At 44.0% G+C, this 16,266-nt stretch overlaps 2 protein-coding genes across 2 annotated transcripts; both read left to right on the top strand.

The window, feature by feature from the left end:
* The first annotated feature begins 418 nt into the window (after positions 1 to 418).
* usp11 (ubiquitin specific peptidase 11) lies at positions 419 to 16,193 on the top strand. Its single transcript, XM_084187622.1, has 21 exons — positions 419 to 605; positions 2,216 to 2,325; positions 2,414 to 2,544; positions 2,995 to 3,112; positions 3,207 to 3,352; positions 3,658 to 3,719; positions 3,955 to 4,054; positions 4,145 to 4,318; positions 4,451 to 4,609; positions 4,731 to 4,955; positions 5,046 to 5,129; positions 5,256 to 5,350; positions 5,466 to 5,672; positions 5,807 to 5,937; positions 6,058 to 6,717; positions 7,053 to 7,123; positions 7,252 to 7,364; positions 9,254 to 9,403; positions 12,606 to 12,721; positions 12,813 to 12,901; positions 12,996 to 16,193. Exons 1-21 carry the CDS (start codon positions 496 to 498, stop codon positions 13,164 to 13,166), a joined length of 3,222 nt encoding a protein of 1,073 aa, XP_084043748.1. The 5' UTR covers positions 419 to 495; the 3' UTR covers positions 13,167 to 16,193.
* Positions 9,476 to 12,593, top strand: LOC311150275 (uncharacterized protein). The gene is made up of 2 exons (XM_084187661.1): positions 9,476 to 10,414; positions 10,555 to 12,593. Exon 2 carries the CDS (start codon positions 10,631 to 10,633, stop codon positions 11,126 to 11,128), a length of 498 nt encoding a protein of 165 aa, XP_084043787.1. The 5' UTR covers positions 9,476 to 10,414; positions 10,555 to 10,630; the 3' UTR covers positions 11,129 to 12,593.
* Positions 16,194 to 16,266: the final 73 nt, after the last annotated feature.

Raw genomic sequence — 16,266 nt, 5'->3', positions numbered from 1 at the left:
ATGTAAGAAGGGCTATATAAAATAAAATTGATTGATTGATTGATTGATACACTAGTACCGGTATACTGTTTCCCAACCCCGTGGGCTCAATAGGTGGTCCTCATTTTTGTTCTTCCCCTAAACTGATACAACTAATTCAACTGATCAGCACAAACCCCTTGATTGGCCATTCTGGCCGTCCCCAAGTAGAGAGATGGGAAACACTAACATTAGAGAATGAAGTGACAATTTAACAATATTTTATGCATATTGGACAAATATTGGATTCTTAATTCTTGACATATTGAAAATGTAACCTTCTTCTGGATACAATCGCACCTGCTTGGAAGGAACACACTCACAAGCAAAAACGCCCTTTTGCGTGCAAGGATGTTGTCACCATCAAAACACTTCCTGCTTCCTGAATCATCATCTCACCAATGGTTTCTCCACAGAATCTAAACTGTTGTTGACTTCAGTGTTTTTCTTGCAGAATCCTGATATTTATGAGTTATCATGGCTGCTACTACTTCATCTGCGGTTACAGAACCTCCTGGATTAGAGACTCAACGCAAAGAAATCGAGTCTCTACTTCAGGAACATGAACTCCGTGCAGGGGATACTTGGTAAGATCAAAGATACTTAACGTTATAACTAACCCGCCCTCTGCTCTGAACTGACACCCCACACTGATCTACCGACAACAAATAATGACAGTGATGTCTTTGCTGTTGCTTAGATTACATATATCATAAACAGCGTAATCTAGCATTATCTTTAGATAAGAGCATTTTTTAATTGCCAAATGTGTGTTATTCTTCTTGCCTGAAATATCTGCGCTGGTGTTTGGCGAATGACGTTTGATCACCGCGTTAGCATTAGCATTTTAGGGAGAGCGTGTTGCGGAAAACTAGCTAGCTAACGTTATGTCTGCTCACGGTAGTTGTTTGGTTAATTAGCTAATTAGTTGGATTGTGGTAATATTATGACGATTAACATCACGTCCCAGACTCGCAACTAACATATCCAGTTGGGACAGATCATGTCAATGTTTTGACTGTAGTTAACAAGCTTGCTTCCTAACATTAGCTAGCTACACTGACAGCAGGCTAGCCCGCCTGTTAGCTAACTATTACGCTAGCTAGTAGGACAGGAACAGCTAGCTATCAACTTGCAATCCTTTCGGTTTAGTTTCAAATTGTTGGTATTCTATTTGTTTTCCAAAGCTTGCAGATTATTGTGTGTTGTCCCTATTATTTCAAGCAAGTGAGCGCCATCTAAGTTAGCTAACTGCATAGCTTGCTACGCTCCTTCATACCCAATTAGCCATTAGCTAGCTGGCTGGTACTTTCGTTTTTGCCAGAAAAGTTTCGTTTTATCCAGGAAAAGTACCCAATTGTCATACTTGAGTAAAACTAAAGATATCTTAATAGAAAATGACTTAAGTGAAAGTCACCCAGTAAAATACTACTGGAGTAAAAGTCTAAGTGTTTGGTTTTAAATATAGTTAAGTATCAAAAGTAAAAGTATAAATCATTTCACATTCCTTATATTAAGCAAACAAGACGGCACGATTATTATTATTTATTTTTTAAATGTACGGATAGCCAGGGGCACACTCAGACATAATTTACAAACAAAGCATTTGTGTTTAGTGAGTCCTCCAGATCAGAGGCAGTAGGGATGACCAGGGATGTTCTCTTGATAAGTGTGTGAATTCGACCATTTTCATGTCCTGCAATGCAATCGAAATGTAACGAGTACATTTGGGTGTCAGGGAAAATGTATGGAGTAAAAAGTACATTGTTTTCTTTAGGAATGTAGTGGGGTAAAAGTTGTCAAAAATATAAATAGTAAAGTACAGATACCCCAAAAAACTACTGAAGTAGTACTTTAAAGTATTTTTACTTAAGTACTTTACACCAATGGTTTTATCAGTATAACACCCAAATGTGAAATGATCACTGCTACCATTGTGGTTATATAAAGGCCAGGAAATCTTTGTGAATGAATGAAACGCCATTCAAGTGCTGTTTTGTCCTAACAAACTCAATTTAAAAGGGAATTAGAAAACTAGCTTGCTAGCCATGATTTGCCAAAGGTTAGCTGCCCTAATTTTGAAATATCCATTCCTGCAATTGTGAATTTGCCATTATATCTAGAATTGTATCAGTAAATAAACCAAATGCACCCCAATCAGAGAAGAGATTGCTGTTCCTATAACTAACACATGCAGGTACCTGGTGGAGAGGCGATGGTATGAGCAGTGGAAGGAGTATGTGGAAACAGGAGACCAGAACTCCTCATCTTTCCCTGGACAGATTGACAACACAGAGCTGTTTGAGGGTGAGTGTTGCATTACAAAGAGATCCTGTAACAACAGAAGACACAGTATTAAGTCAGAGATGTATCATGATGATTATGATACCCACAGAACTGGATTCATACCATCTGAAGGAGCGTCTGGTGGAGAATGAGGACTTTGTGTTGGTCCCTGCTGAAGCATGGCACAAGCTTCTGGCCTGGTATGGCATGGTAGAAGTCCAGCCTGCCCTGGAGCGGAAGGTAAATGGCAATTCCACGATAACAGAGTGACACTGAGACACAAATCTTTCACTATGAAATGTATGTCAAACAAAAACCAATGATTGCAAAGTTAAACAAACAATACAACTCTATTCACAAGGACTACTTTTAAAAAATGTCCACTGACAATTTTACAAAAACAAATTTATTTGAAGAACAGTGCAGATGCAAAGTTTGATAACAGAATGACAGCACAAACCATCATTCTGTTACCAAACTTTGCATCTGCACTGTTCTTCAAGTACATTTGTTTTTGTAAAATGTCACACTGTTACCGTGGAATTGCCCTAAAACAGAATGGTCACCGAGATGCAGAGAACCTGCAGACCTTATGGTCAAATCATATCATGTTGTACTGACTCATCTTATGGCTATGTGTTTCATTTGTATTAGGAAATTAATTGACTGTTAATGCATGATCTGTTTCAGGTGGTAGATCTGCCCAGCACAGTCAAGGTTGAGGTCTACCCTGTGGAAATCTTCCTGTGTCTCCATAGCAACATGGAAAATGTTGTGACAGCACAGTTTAGCCGTTCAGATCACATCCGTAAGTAGAAACACATCCAAAAGGGGAATTAGTAGCTATGCTGAGTTGTTGTGTATCTCTATATATGTGTGTTTGTTCATGTTTTCCCCTTCAGATACGATTCAGAAGGTGATGATGAAGCAGTTTGAGGTGGTGGAGGGGGCAGAGACCCGGCTGTGGATGAAGAGCTCAGACACCAGCTGTGAGAGGCTGCGGAACGTCCACGTCAGAGTCCTCGACTCCTGCCTCAGCTCTGGCATGGTATGTCTGCTCCCCTGACTGTCAGCGCTCCGCCCTTCATCCTACCCCACCCCACACCTACCTGCTTCTCTGACTGTCAGCGCTCCGCCCCTCATCCCACCCCACACCTACCTGCTTCTCTGACTGTCAGCGCTCCGCCCCTCATCCCACCCCACACCTACCTGCTTCTCTGACTGTCAGCGCTCCGCCCCTCATCCCACCCCACACCTACCTGCTTCCCTCCCCTCCCCCTGCTGCTTCCTGTGATACCGTGGTAGTGTGTTTCAATTGCAGCTGTGTTGTAACATGTCCTGCCTGCGTTGCAGACGGTGATCATGGAGATGAGGAATGCAGATGGTACCTGGCCCAGCTCCAGACCGCAGATCATGTGGGGGTTCCTTCTTTTAACCTTTTTTCTTTCTTTACCAATATTATCAGTGTGAAATTAGACAATGTACAGTTGACCAAAATTACTGCTGCTAATGTAGCAACACTGTATTTGTGGTAATAGTGATTCCAATATGTGGGACAAGAAAACGTGTTGTATCTGTAGGAGTGTAGAGTACCTTTTGTCTTATTGTAGTGTTCGGTAGGTGATATGTTTCTCCTTCCCTGTCTCGTAGGAGGAACTCTGTGGAGGAACACGACTCTTACCGGGGCCAGCCAGGAGTCTGTGGCCTCACAAATCTGGGAAACACATGTTTCATGAACTCTGCACTGCAGGTAAGTCATCATTACTGTCCACGCTGTACCTAAATGCAGGGGGCCTAGTCTATGATAGATGGATTGTGTTCCTCTCCCTGCTCTGTCCAGTGTCTCAGTAACACTCCTCCACTGACGGAGTACTTCCTGAGGAATGCTTATCTGGAGGAGCTCAACTTCACCAACCCCCTGGGCATGAAGGGGGAGATCGCAGAGGCCTATGCTGACGTCATCAAACAGATGTGGTCGGGGAGGCACTACTCTGTGGTTCCCAGGATCTTCAAGGTAGTTATCAGTGTAAAGTGTGAAACTCTGCCCACAATTTTATAATAAATTAAAGAGGCTTGTCAGTCTGTCATGCTAAAGTGTTGACCATGCGTACCTTGAGATAACCTTGTGTGTTGTTTTTCTTACCAGACCAAGGTTGGCCACTTTGCCTCCCAGTTTCTGGGCTACCAGCAGCATGACTCCCAGGAGCTGCTCTCCTTCCTGCTGGACGGGCTTCATGAGGATCTCAACCGGGTCAAGAACAAGGAGTACATCGAGCTGAAGGACGCCGCTGGCAGGCCTGACCAGGTAACAACCTGTAGTGGAGAAGAACTGTAACATACTGTACCTCCATGACTCTGGAAACTGTAGTAGACCTAAAAGGCATTTTCATTTTTCCTCACACTCACCCTTTGACCTCAACGTTCAGGAAGTGGCAGAGGAGGCGTGGCGTAACCACCGGCGACGGAACAACTCTGTGATTGTTGACACCTTCCACGGGTTGTTCAAGTCCACCCTGGTTTGCCCCGAGTGCCGCAAAGTCTCTGTCACCTTTGACCCCTTCTGTTACCTGAGCGTGCCCCTTCCTGTTAGCAAGGACCGGGTAATGGAGGTCTTCTTCGTCTCTCTGGACCCTGTGGCCAAACCTGTTCAGGTACAATATTAATCTTCCTATAGTTGGCCCTACATCATGCTTTTTATAGGTGATCATGTGTATTGATTTATTTGTATTCACTCTCACCAGCATCGCTTGGTTGTACCCAAAGCTGGCAAAGTGTTTGACCTGTGCTCCGCTCTCTCGGAAATGACCAAAATCCCAGCCAATCAAGTAAGACAACGTTTTAAAGTCCCACTGTGAAATGAACAGTAGCCTCTGGGAACACTCTATCGTCATTCATCACATTAAATGTTGAGTTGATACTGTCCTGTGTGTCTCTCTTATTTCCTATTTCAGATGGTTGTGGCCGACGTGTTCAACCACCGCTTCTATAAGCTCTACCATGCTGACGAATCTCTAAGCTGCATCCTGGACCGGGATGACATATTTGTGTACGTAAAAAACAGCATTTACCTCCACACCAAAAACATACTTTTGGGGTGTTTTCCCTTTTGCCTGTTAGCTTCAGCATCTCCCCTGACCCCTGTCTGTGTGTTGCCCTGGTAGGTATGAGCTGAACAGAGGCTCTGTGGAGGAGGAGGGGGATGAAGTGGTGCTGGCTCTGTACCTGAGGGAGCGTTCCCACTACAGGGACTACGGCTCAGGGAGCAGCAGCTATGGGACGTCCCTGTTCGGACACCCACTGCTCATGGCTGTGCCTCGAGGCCAGTGCAGCCGCGACGCCCTCTATCACATCTTCCTGCAGCGACTAGCGTGAGTTACTGTCACAGGCCAAACATCAGCTAAAAGTGTCAATGTTTTTTAATGGAGGTTTTTTATCAAGTTTGATTGTGATAACTGGTTATAAAGATGCTGTGTCTGAAAGATGGTGCGTGATGTTTTCACAGGCGGTATGTCCGACCACCAGATCCCTCAGAGGAGGTGGAGGAGGAGGAGGAGGAGGAGGAGGGTGAAGATGATGATGATGAGGAGGAGGAGGAAGAACTGTACAAGACCCAGACCAATGGTGTCAGCTATGGTAATTGATCTCCAAAATGATCTCACTTAGCAAATCATTGATACGCTGGAGAGAATGGATTTCTACAAACTACAGGTTTTACTTAGTGTCTCCACTCCACAATGTTGTCTGTCTCCACAGATGACGGTGAGGATGACGGTGAGAGGCCAGGACCCTCCAAGAGAGATCACCGTTGTGATGGTGGCCAAGGCCCTGCTGTGACCCAGACTCAGCTAGACCAGACCCAGGAGTCTGGAGAACAGGCACAGGCTGATGAGGGGGCCAGCAGTGAGGTCAGGGCAGGGTGCAGCAAAGAGGACAGCACCTCGGCATCCTGCAGTGCTGGAGCCAGTGGTGGTGCTGGAGCCAGTGGTGGTGCTGGAGCCAGTGGTGGTGCTGGAGCCAGTGGTGGTGCTGGAGCCAGTGGTGGTGCTGGAGCCAGTGGTGGTGCTGGAGCCAGTGGTGGTGCGGGAGCCAGTGGTGGAGCGGGAGCCAATGGTGGTGCTGGAGCCAGTGGTGGTGCTGGAGCCAGTGGTGGTGCTGGAGCCAGTGGTGGCGCTAGTGTCGATGCTTGTCCTACAGGCCCAACAGACAGCCAGCAGGGTGCAGGCCTCCAGCAGCAGCAGCCATGTGAGAAGGAGGAGAGGGGTGAGTGCCCCCCACAGGCCAACGAGAGGCAGGCAAAGAGAAAGGGCTGCGAGGCCAGACGCAGGAAGCTGCTCTTCTCCATCCAGGCGGTCAACTCCAACGGCACAACAGAGAGAGGCATGGGGGAGGACGGCAGTGCCTTCTCTTTTAGCTGTGAGTCTGACACCACATCACATTCACACTGCCAACTACTTTGTCACGGCTGTAGCCAGGCTCATATACAATATATATACAAAAGTATGTGGACACTCCTTCACGGTAGTAGATTTGGCTATTTCAGCCACACCCGTTGCTGACAGGTGTACTAAATTGAGCACACAGCCATGCAATCTCCATAGACAAACACTGGCAGTAGAATGACCAACTCCATATTAATGCCCGTGATTTTGGAATGAGATGTTCGACGAGCAGGTGTCCACATTCCTTTCCTTTGTTTTGGAGCCTAGTATCTGGATATTTGATTTAATATTACTGTATCTCTTTCACAGCTCAACCATATGTGGCCATGGACTGGGATCCTGACATGAAGAAGAAATACTACAATGAGAATGAGGCAGAGGTATGTGTGAATCACGCTTTACACTCTGTGTTATTAAAGTGTGAAGGTGTGATATGTGTTTGGGCTAGCAGCGGTAACAGCCTGCTTGCTGGTCATTTAGCTAACTCCGGAACTCCTTCCATCCACAGAAGTATGTGAAACACCAAAGCATGGAGGTTCCTCACCAGCAGACCACAGTGCAGCTGCAGGAGTGCATTGAGCTGTTCACCACTGTGGAGACCCTGGAGGAAGAAAACCCCTGGTACTGCTTCCCCACACCTGGCATTCTTATCTATCATATCTGTCTATCTACAGTATCTGTCTACAGTATCTATCTATCTACAGTATCTATCTACAGTATGTATCTATCTATCTATGGTATGTATCTATCTACACTACCAGTCAAAAGTTTGGACACCTACTCATTCAAGAGTTTTTCTTTATTTTTACTATTTTCTTCATTGTAACATCAAAACTATGAAATAACACATATGGAATCATGTAGTAACCAAAAAAGTGTTAAACAAATCAAAATATATTTTTTATTTGAGATTCTGCGAATAGTCACCCTTTGCCTTGATGACAGCTTTGCACACTCTTGGCATTCTCTCAACCAGCTTCATGAGGTAGTCACCTGGAATGCATTTCAATTAACAGGTGTGCCTTCTTAAAAGGTCATTTGTGGAATTTCTTTCCTTCTTAATGCGTTTGAGCCAATCAGTTGTGTTGTGACAAGGTAGGGGTGGTATACAGAAGATAGCCCTATTTGGTAAAAGACCAAGTCCATATTATGGCAAGAACAGCTCAAATAAGCAAAGAGAAACGACAGTCCCATCATTACTTTAAGACATGATGGTCAATCAATACGGAACATTTCAAGAACTTTGAAAGTTTCTTCAAGTGGAGTCGCAAAAACCATCAAGCGATATGATGAAACTGGCTCTCATGAGGACCGCCACAGGAATGGAAGACCCACAGTTACCTCTGCTGCAGAGGATAAGTTCATTAGTTACCAGCTTCAGAAATTGCAGCTCAAATAAATTATTCAAAGAGTTCAAGTCAAAGACACATCTCAACATCAACTGCTCAGAAGAGACTGTGTGAATCAGGCCTTCATGGTCGAATTGCTGCAAAGAAACCACTACTAAAGGACACCAATAAGAAGAAGAGACCTGCTTGGGCCAAGAAACACGAGCAATGGACATTAGACCGGTGGAAATTTGTCCTTTGGTCTGGAGTCTAAATTGGAGATTTTTGGTTCCAACCGCCGTGTCTTTATGAGACACGGTATGGGTGAACGGATGATCTCCGCATGTGTAGTTCCCACCGTAAAGCATGGAGGAGGAGGTGTAATGGTGTGGGGGTGCTTTGCTGGTGACACTGTCTGTGATTTTAGTTAGAATTCAAGGCACGCTTAACCAGCATGGCTACCACAGCATTCTGCAGCGATACGCCATCCCATCTGGTTTGGGCTTAGTGGGACTATCATTTGTTTTTCAACAGGACAATGACCCAACACACCTCCAGGCTGTGTAAGGGCTATTTTACCAAGAAGGAGAGTGATGCATCAGATGACCTGGCCTCCACAATACCCCGACCTCAACCCAATTGAGATGGTTTGGGATAAGTTGGACGGCAGAGTGAAGGAAAAGCAGCCAACAAGTGCTCAGCCAACAAGTGGGAACTCCTTCAAGACTGTTGGAAAAGCATTCCAGGTGAAGCTGGTTGAGAGAATGCCAAGAGTGTGCAAAGCTGTCATCAAGGCAAAGGGTGGCTATTTGAAGAATCTCAAATATAAAATATATTTTGATTTGTTTAACACTTTTTGGGTGATTGGGTACTACATGATTCCATATGTGTTATTTCATAGTTTTGATGTCTTCACTATTATTATACAATGTAGAAAATAGTAAAAAATAAAGAAACCCTTGAATGAGTAGGTGTCTATCTATCTATAGACAAGAATGATGCTGTGTAAGCTGAATAGAGTTAACATTTCAGATACATACGATAGATAGATAGATACATACTGTAGACTACATTGTTTATATCAGTAACAGATTACAACTTACTGCTAAATACTGTTAGGTTAAATAGCTATGATTTGTGTGCAATGATCTTCTAAAGATGCGTTGCATATGTTTGCTGCAGGTACTGCCCAATGTGTAAGAAACACCAACTGGCCACTAAGAAACTGGACCTGTGGTCACTACCTGAGGTTCTCATCATCCACCTGAAACGCTTCTCCTACACCAAGTACTCCAGGGAGAAGCTGGACATCATCGTTGACTTCCCTCTCAGGTTAGTTACATCTTGTCTGTGTCTTCTATACTGAACAAAAATATAAATGTAACATGTAAAGTGTTGGTTTCATGAGCTGAAATAAAATATACTTTTTCATACGCACAAAAAGCTTATTTCTCTGTTTACATCCCTGTTAATGAGCATTTCTCCTTAGCCAAGATAATCCATCCACCTGACAGGTTTGGCATGTCAAGAAGCTGATTACACAGCATGATTATTACACAGGTGCACCTTGTGCTGGGGACAGTAAAACTCAAACAGGAAGTACCCGTGCTAAGGTCTATTCAAAGCTGGTCTGACCAATCGGAATCCATGCTTCAAGATTGTTTTGATCACGCGGACTGGGATATGTTCCGGGTAGCCTTTGAGAATAACATTGACGCATACACAGACACAGTGACTGAGTTCATCAGGAAGTGTATAGGGGATGTTGTTCCCACAGTGACTATTAAAACCTACCCAAACCAGAAACCGTGGATAGATGGCAGCATTCGCGCAAAACTGAAAGCGCAAAGTGACTGGGAATACGGTCGAATACAAACAGTGTAGTTATTCCCTCCGTAAGGCATTCAAACAGGCAAAATATCAGTACAGCGACAAAGTGGAGTCGCAATTCAATGGCTCCGACACAAGATGTATGTGGCAGGGTCTACAGACAATCACGGATTACAAAGGGAAAACCAGCCACGTCGCAGACACCGACGTCTTGCTCCCAGACAAGCTAAATCCTTCTTTGCCCGCTTTGAGGATAACTCAGTGCCACCGACGCGGCCCGCTCCCATGGACTATGGGCTCTCGTTCTCCGTGGCCGACGTGAGTAAGACATTGAAGCGTGTTAACCCTCGCAAGGCTGCCGGCCCAGACGGCATTCCTAGCCGCGTCCTCAGAGCATGCGCAGACCAGCTGGCTGGAGTGTTTACGGACATATTCAATCTCTCCCTATCCCAGTCTGCTGTCCCCACTTGCTTCAAGATGTCCACCATTGTTCCTGTACCGAAGAACGCAAAGGTAACTGAACTAAATTACTATCGCCCCGTAGCACTCACTTCTGTCATCATGAAGTGCTTTGAGAGGTTAGTTAAGGATCATATCACCTCTACTTTACCTGACACCCTAGGCACACTTCAATTTGCTTATCGCCCCAATAGATCCACAGATGATGCAATCGCTATCGCGCCGCACACTGCCCTATCCCATCTGGACAAGAGGAATACCTACGTCAGAATGCTGTTCATTGACTATAGCTCAGCCTTCAACACCATAGTACCCTCCAAGCTCATCATTATGCTCGGGGCCCTGGGTCTGAACCCCGCCCTGTGCAACTGGGTCCTGGACTTCCTGACGGGCCGCCCCCAGGTGGTGAAGGTAGGAAACAACACCACTTCGCTGATCCTGAACACAGGGGCCCCACAAGGGTGCGTGCTCTGCCCCCTCCTGTACTCCCTGTTCACCCATGACTGCGTGGCCACGCACGTCTCCAACTCAATCATCAGGTTTGCAGACGACACAACAGTAGTAGGCCTGATTACCAACAATGACGAAACAGCCTACAGGGAGGAGGTGAGGGCCCTGGCAGAGTTGTGCCAGGAAAATAACCTCTCCCTCAACGTCAACAAAATGAAGGAGCTGATCGTGGACTTCAGGAAACGCCCCTATCCACATCGACGGGACCGCAGTGGAGAAGGTGGAAAGCTTCAACTGCCTCGGCGTACACATCACTGACAATCTGAAATGGTCCACCCACACAGGCGCAACAGCGCCTCTTCAACCTCAGGAGGCTGAAGAAATTTGGCTTGGCCCCTAGGACCCTCACAAACCTTTACAGATGCACAATTGAGAGCATCCTGTCGGGCTGTATCACCCCCTGGTACAGCAACTGCACCGCCCACAACCACAGGGCTCTCCAGAGGGTGGTGAGGTCTGCCCAATGCATCACCGGGGGCACACTGCCTGCCCTCCAGGACACCTACAGCACCCGATGTCACAGGAAGGCCAAAAAGATCATCAAGGACATCAACCACCCGAGCCACTGCCTGTTCACCCCGCTATCATCCAGAAGGCGAGGTCAGTACAGGTGCTTCAAAGCTGGAACCGAGAGAATGAAAAACAGCTTCTATCTCAAGGCCATCAGACTGTTAAATAGCCATCACTAGCCGGCTACCACCCGGTTACTCAACCCTGCACCTTAGAGGCTGCTGCCCGATATACATATACATGGAATCACTGGCCACTTTAATAATGGAACACTAGTCACTTTAATAATTTTTACATACTGCTTTACTCATTTCATATGTATTCTATTCTACTGTATTCTAGTCAATGCCACTCCGACATTGCTCGTCTTAATATTTATATATTTCTTAATTCCATTCTTTTACTTTTAGATTTGTGTATTGTTGTGAATTGTTAGATACTACTGCACTGTTGGAGCTAGGAACACAAGCATTTCACTACACCCGCAATAACATCTGCTAAATATGTGTATGTGACCAATAAAAATTGATTTGGTTTGATTTAAAAGGCCACTCTAAAATGTGCAGTTTTGTCTCACAACACAATGCCACAGATGTCTCAAGTTTTGAGGGAGCGTGCAGTTGGCATGCTGACTGCAGGAATGTCCACCAGAGCTGTTGCCAGATAATTTAATGTTAATTTCTCTACCATAAGCCACCTCCAACGTCGTTTTAGAGAATTTGGCAGTACGTCCAACCGGCCTCACAACCGCAGACCATGTGTAAACACGCCAGCCCAGGACCTCCACATCCGGCTTCTTCACCTGCGGGATCGTCTGAGTCCAGCCACCCAGACAGCTGATGAAACTGAGGAGTATTTCTGTCTGTAATAAAGCCCTTTTGTGGGGAAAAACTCATTCTGAGTGGCTGGGCATGGCTCCCCAGTGGGTGGGGCTATGCCCTCCCCCTCCCAGGCCCACCCATGGCTGCGCCCCTACCCTGTCATATGAAATCCATAGATTGAATTTATTTCAATTGACTGATTTCCTTATATGAACTGTAACTCAGTAAAATTGTTGAAATTGTTGCGTTTATATTTTTGTTCAGTATAATAATAAACATTCTGTCCACATTTACATTTTTAAGTGGGGAGGATGTCAGCGTGACTAGTGTAAACTCCAAACCACAACAGAGTTATTAGTGTTGACAGGTGCTATCCTAATCCAACCCGTTGCTCTTTATTGCAGACACCTCGACTTCTCAGGTTGTCTGCTGAGGAAGACCGGTACAAACGGAGAGCCACCCAGCCGATATGATCTGATAGCAGTGTCCAACCACTATGGCGGACTCAGAGATGGACATTGTGAGATGCTGCTTTTGTATGTCATACTTTGTTATATGCCTTCATTTTCTTTCAAGGCAGTGTTCAACATATTTCTCTCCTCTCTCGACAGACACCAGCTATGCCCGGAACAAAGACAACGGACAATGGTATTACTTCGATGACAGCAAGGTGACATATGCAAGGGAGGAACAAATTGTGGTAAGTTTAGCTACTGGACAGTTTAAAATGATTTCTTAATTTTTTGTTGTTGTCTTGCAATGTCATGATCCCTCCTTTGCCCTTACCCTTCCAGACCAATGCTGCCTACCTCCTGTTCTACCACCGACAAGATAAGATTCGCCAGCCTACCTTACCCGCCCCCTTGGACAGCTCCTCTCCCACCCAGCCTGCTAATGATGTCACTTCCCCAAAACACGATGGGATGGAGGGAGCCAGTCCCTGTGTCAACATGGAAACAGACTGAAGCAGACGTTCTCTCTCTTTCCTGAGTTGATGGGGCTTTTTTCATTTGATATTGTTTTATATCTTTTCTATTCCAAAAAAACTTGAACCTTCTTCCTCTGTTCTGCATTGAACAAGGAGTGAGAGGCTACATTCTCAGGCTGGTGCAGAAGAGTGAGGAATACAATTTATTATTATTATTATTATTTTTTTTGTGGGAAATTATCTAGTATCTGTTGAATGATGATTTCTGGTATTGCTTAATCAGACTAAGTAAGGTATGCAGTGTCTGTCTATGCTGATGCCAAATGGACCTCCTTAGTGATTGGACATAGTCAATCATAATTTAGATGGTTCAAGACCTATGAATTGTGAATATCTGTGCACCACTATCTATCTGTACTGTGATGCACTGCTGGAAAGATGACCTCTAACTTTGATCCACTGCTGTGCTTTTCAATTGAGCTCAAATCGAGGCAGATTTCCTTGAGGCTGTTTGAATAGAATTGAATGCATTTTGCTCTAGTAGGTAAATCACAATGTATGAGGTTAAAGGCCCAGTGCAGTCAAAAACTTGATTTTCCTGTGCTTTTATATATATTTCCACATTATGAGGTTGGAATAATATTGTGAAAATGATGCCCTTTTGGTGTAAGAGCTGTTTGAAAAGAACGCCTGAAATGTCAGCTTGTTTTGCATGGGTGGAGTTTTTGCCTGCCTGGCGACATCACCAGGCCTTAAACATTAATAGACCAATAACAGAGTTTCAAACCTCCCTGCCAATAACGGCTAGTTTTCAGGTTACATATCCCTTCATTTATGCCGCGTTCAATACAACTCAGAAATCTCTGACTTCAGTGCGTTCAAGACAACTGAGATCTCTGAAAAAAAAAACGAACTCCAACTGGTTAAAATAGTTTTGAAAGGTCATCAAAGTCGGAAACTCTGGCATCTTCCTAGAGCTCCGACTGTCTGACCTGAAGATCACTGACGTCATGATTTGACCTCGTTCCCCCCCGAGCTCCCAGTTGTCTTAATCACCATAAGGGCCCTCACTTAGACCACTCCCAGACAGTCCTAGCTAAATTATTGCTTCAGGAATTGCTCTTTGCTAAGAAGCTATGTTTCTTTTTGACCATTTTATTTGAAAACAATCACAGTAAGGTACTTAATTGTTACCCAGAAATTATTTGATATTGAGATCAAAACAGCTGCATTGAACCTTTTTTAAAGGGAAAATCCACTCAAAAGCTATCTTTTGGTATTTTTTCCATTAGTCCACTGTTGATACAGAAAAATGCATCATCATGATGATGTGGCCGGTGACACTTTGCTTCTTGAATATCCAATATCTTGAAAACTTGACTGCTGACATGCAAAACATTTTGGGATGGAATCAACAGTGTACTAATGACAAATATACCAACATAGTTTTTTTTTAGTGGATTTCCCCTTTAACAGCACAGATAACTTGATTTCAGTTAACTCCTGATTTTAAAATTAGATTACATTCTCCTATTTCTCTGTATTCTTTATATCAAGAACTGCATTAACCGAAACGTTGCAATGTGATTCATATGCAACATAAAGGTGAAGAAAAGCATAGTATTAGAAACAGACACTTTGAATACAGTTGGAGGCGCTGTGGCGTTATAACTTTGTATCTTTTCTCTTGTGATCCATTATTTGTTTTTAATTGAATTATCAGACTAGGTATTCGTCTTACTTCTTCACAGACACACACACATACACAAATTGGGCATCTCGGTGCTTCTGGAGATATTTAATTTCTGGTTAGGCTCAGCTTTCCACTATCAACAGTGATTTTGAGATGATGTCCTGCACCAGAGATTCTAACAAATGCATATTTTTCAGATTCAAATAGATTTGGACTCTTAGTAGAAGCAAATGGCTACACATTACAAATTAGATATTAAAGTTTTCTTTTATTCTGTGCAATTTCTTAATGACGAGCAATGGATAGAGCTCTTAAATGATTTTTTAAAGAGCATCTGTACAGTATTTTTGTATTGTAATAAATGTTTATCTTTGGTCATCTGGATCAGATGCAGGGGATGGGTGATTAATTTACTTTACTTTGTTAATAATAGATGAAATATTTTATTGTATACTCATCTTTTGATATGAATAAATGATTATTATGATGACTATAGCCAGTAGGCATGAGGTAGATTTGACACTTTTACATCCTGACTTTCCTTATGTTTTCTAGCAGTAAATGATCAGGTTCATAATCCCCTGATCTAAGGTGGCTGTGAGAGCTGGTTAACTCAAGCCCTTCTTTAGAGATGTAGTTTAGATTGGGATGTGGCCATACTCTGAATGGCAAGGCCTGCTTAGTTTGGATTATTCATTATTTCCCTGAGAGAGCAATATGCAGTATGTAGAAACAGGAGCGGAAGGCCATAATACTGCCTGAAAACCTCTAAAAGGACAATCTTCAAAAAATATTTGGCAGAATCACATTAGTACAATATGTTCAGGCACAAAAGGTCAGCACACACGCACGCATGAGGTTAATGCCAGTCAGCCTGATTACACAATTATGTTATTCACCAACACCCGTCTGGTCTGATATTGCTGTTCAAAACATAGTAAACTAGAGTGACCGCAATGTTCTATTCTAGTATTAACACACGATTGGTGATGCTGCAGTAAATGTCTGGGCTTTTAGTGGGAACAGAGGAGGCACTCTCCAAAGGTAGTTTAGTGTCTTTTGAGCTATCTGGAACAGAGGACAGGCTGCCATCCCAAACGTATTCCTTGGTCATCCCGAACTACTTAACGTCCAGTATGATACAAGAACGTCCACATTTAGGATGTTGTAGTGCACAGAATATCGTACCCACTTTCTTATATGAGGAACTTTGTATACGGTGAAGTTTTCATATTCATACCTCAATGAAAATGGGCATTTCACACTTGCATCGTCTTCCCTGCTGTTCCAACGTTGCTTTGACACAATGCAGTGAAGTTGCTACTTTGCGACGTTTATGTGAAATAAAATAAAATGTCTGATTCATGCTTATACATTGTATGTGTATAATACTTCTGCCTCAGGATGACATGGCTCAGTCCTCAGATGTACCGTACATGCTATG

The sequence above is a fragment of the Coregonus lavaretus genome (genome assembly GCF_964263955.1).
Source record: "Coregonus lavaretus genome assembly, chromosome: 22".
NCBI lineage: Eukaryota > Metazoa > Chordata > Actinopteri > Salmoniformes > Salmonidae > Coregonus > Coregonus lavaretus.
The sequence above is the reverse complement of the archived record's forward strand: the minus strand, read 5'-3'. Positions and strand labels throughout refer to the sequence as shown.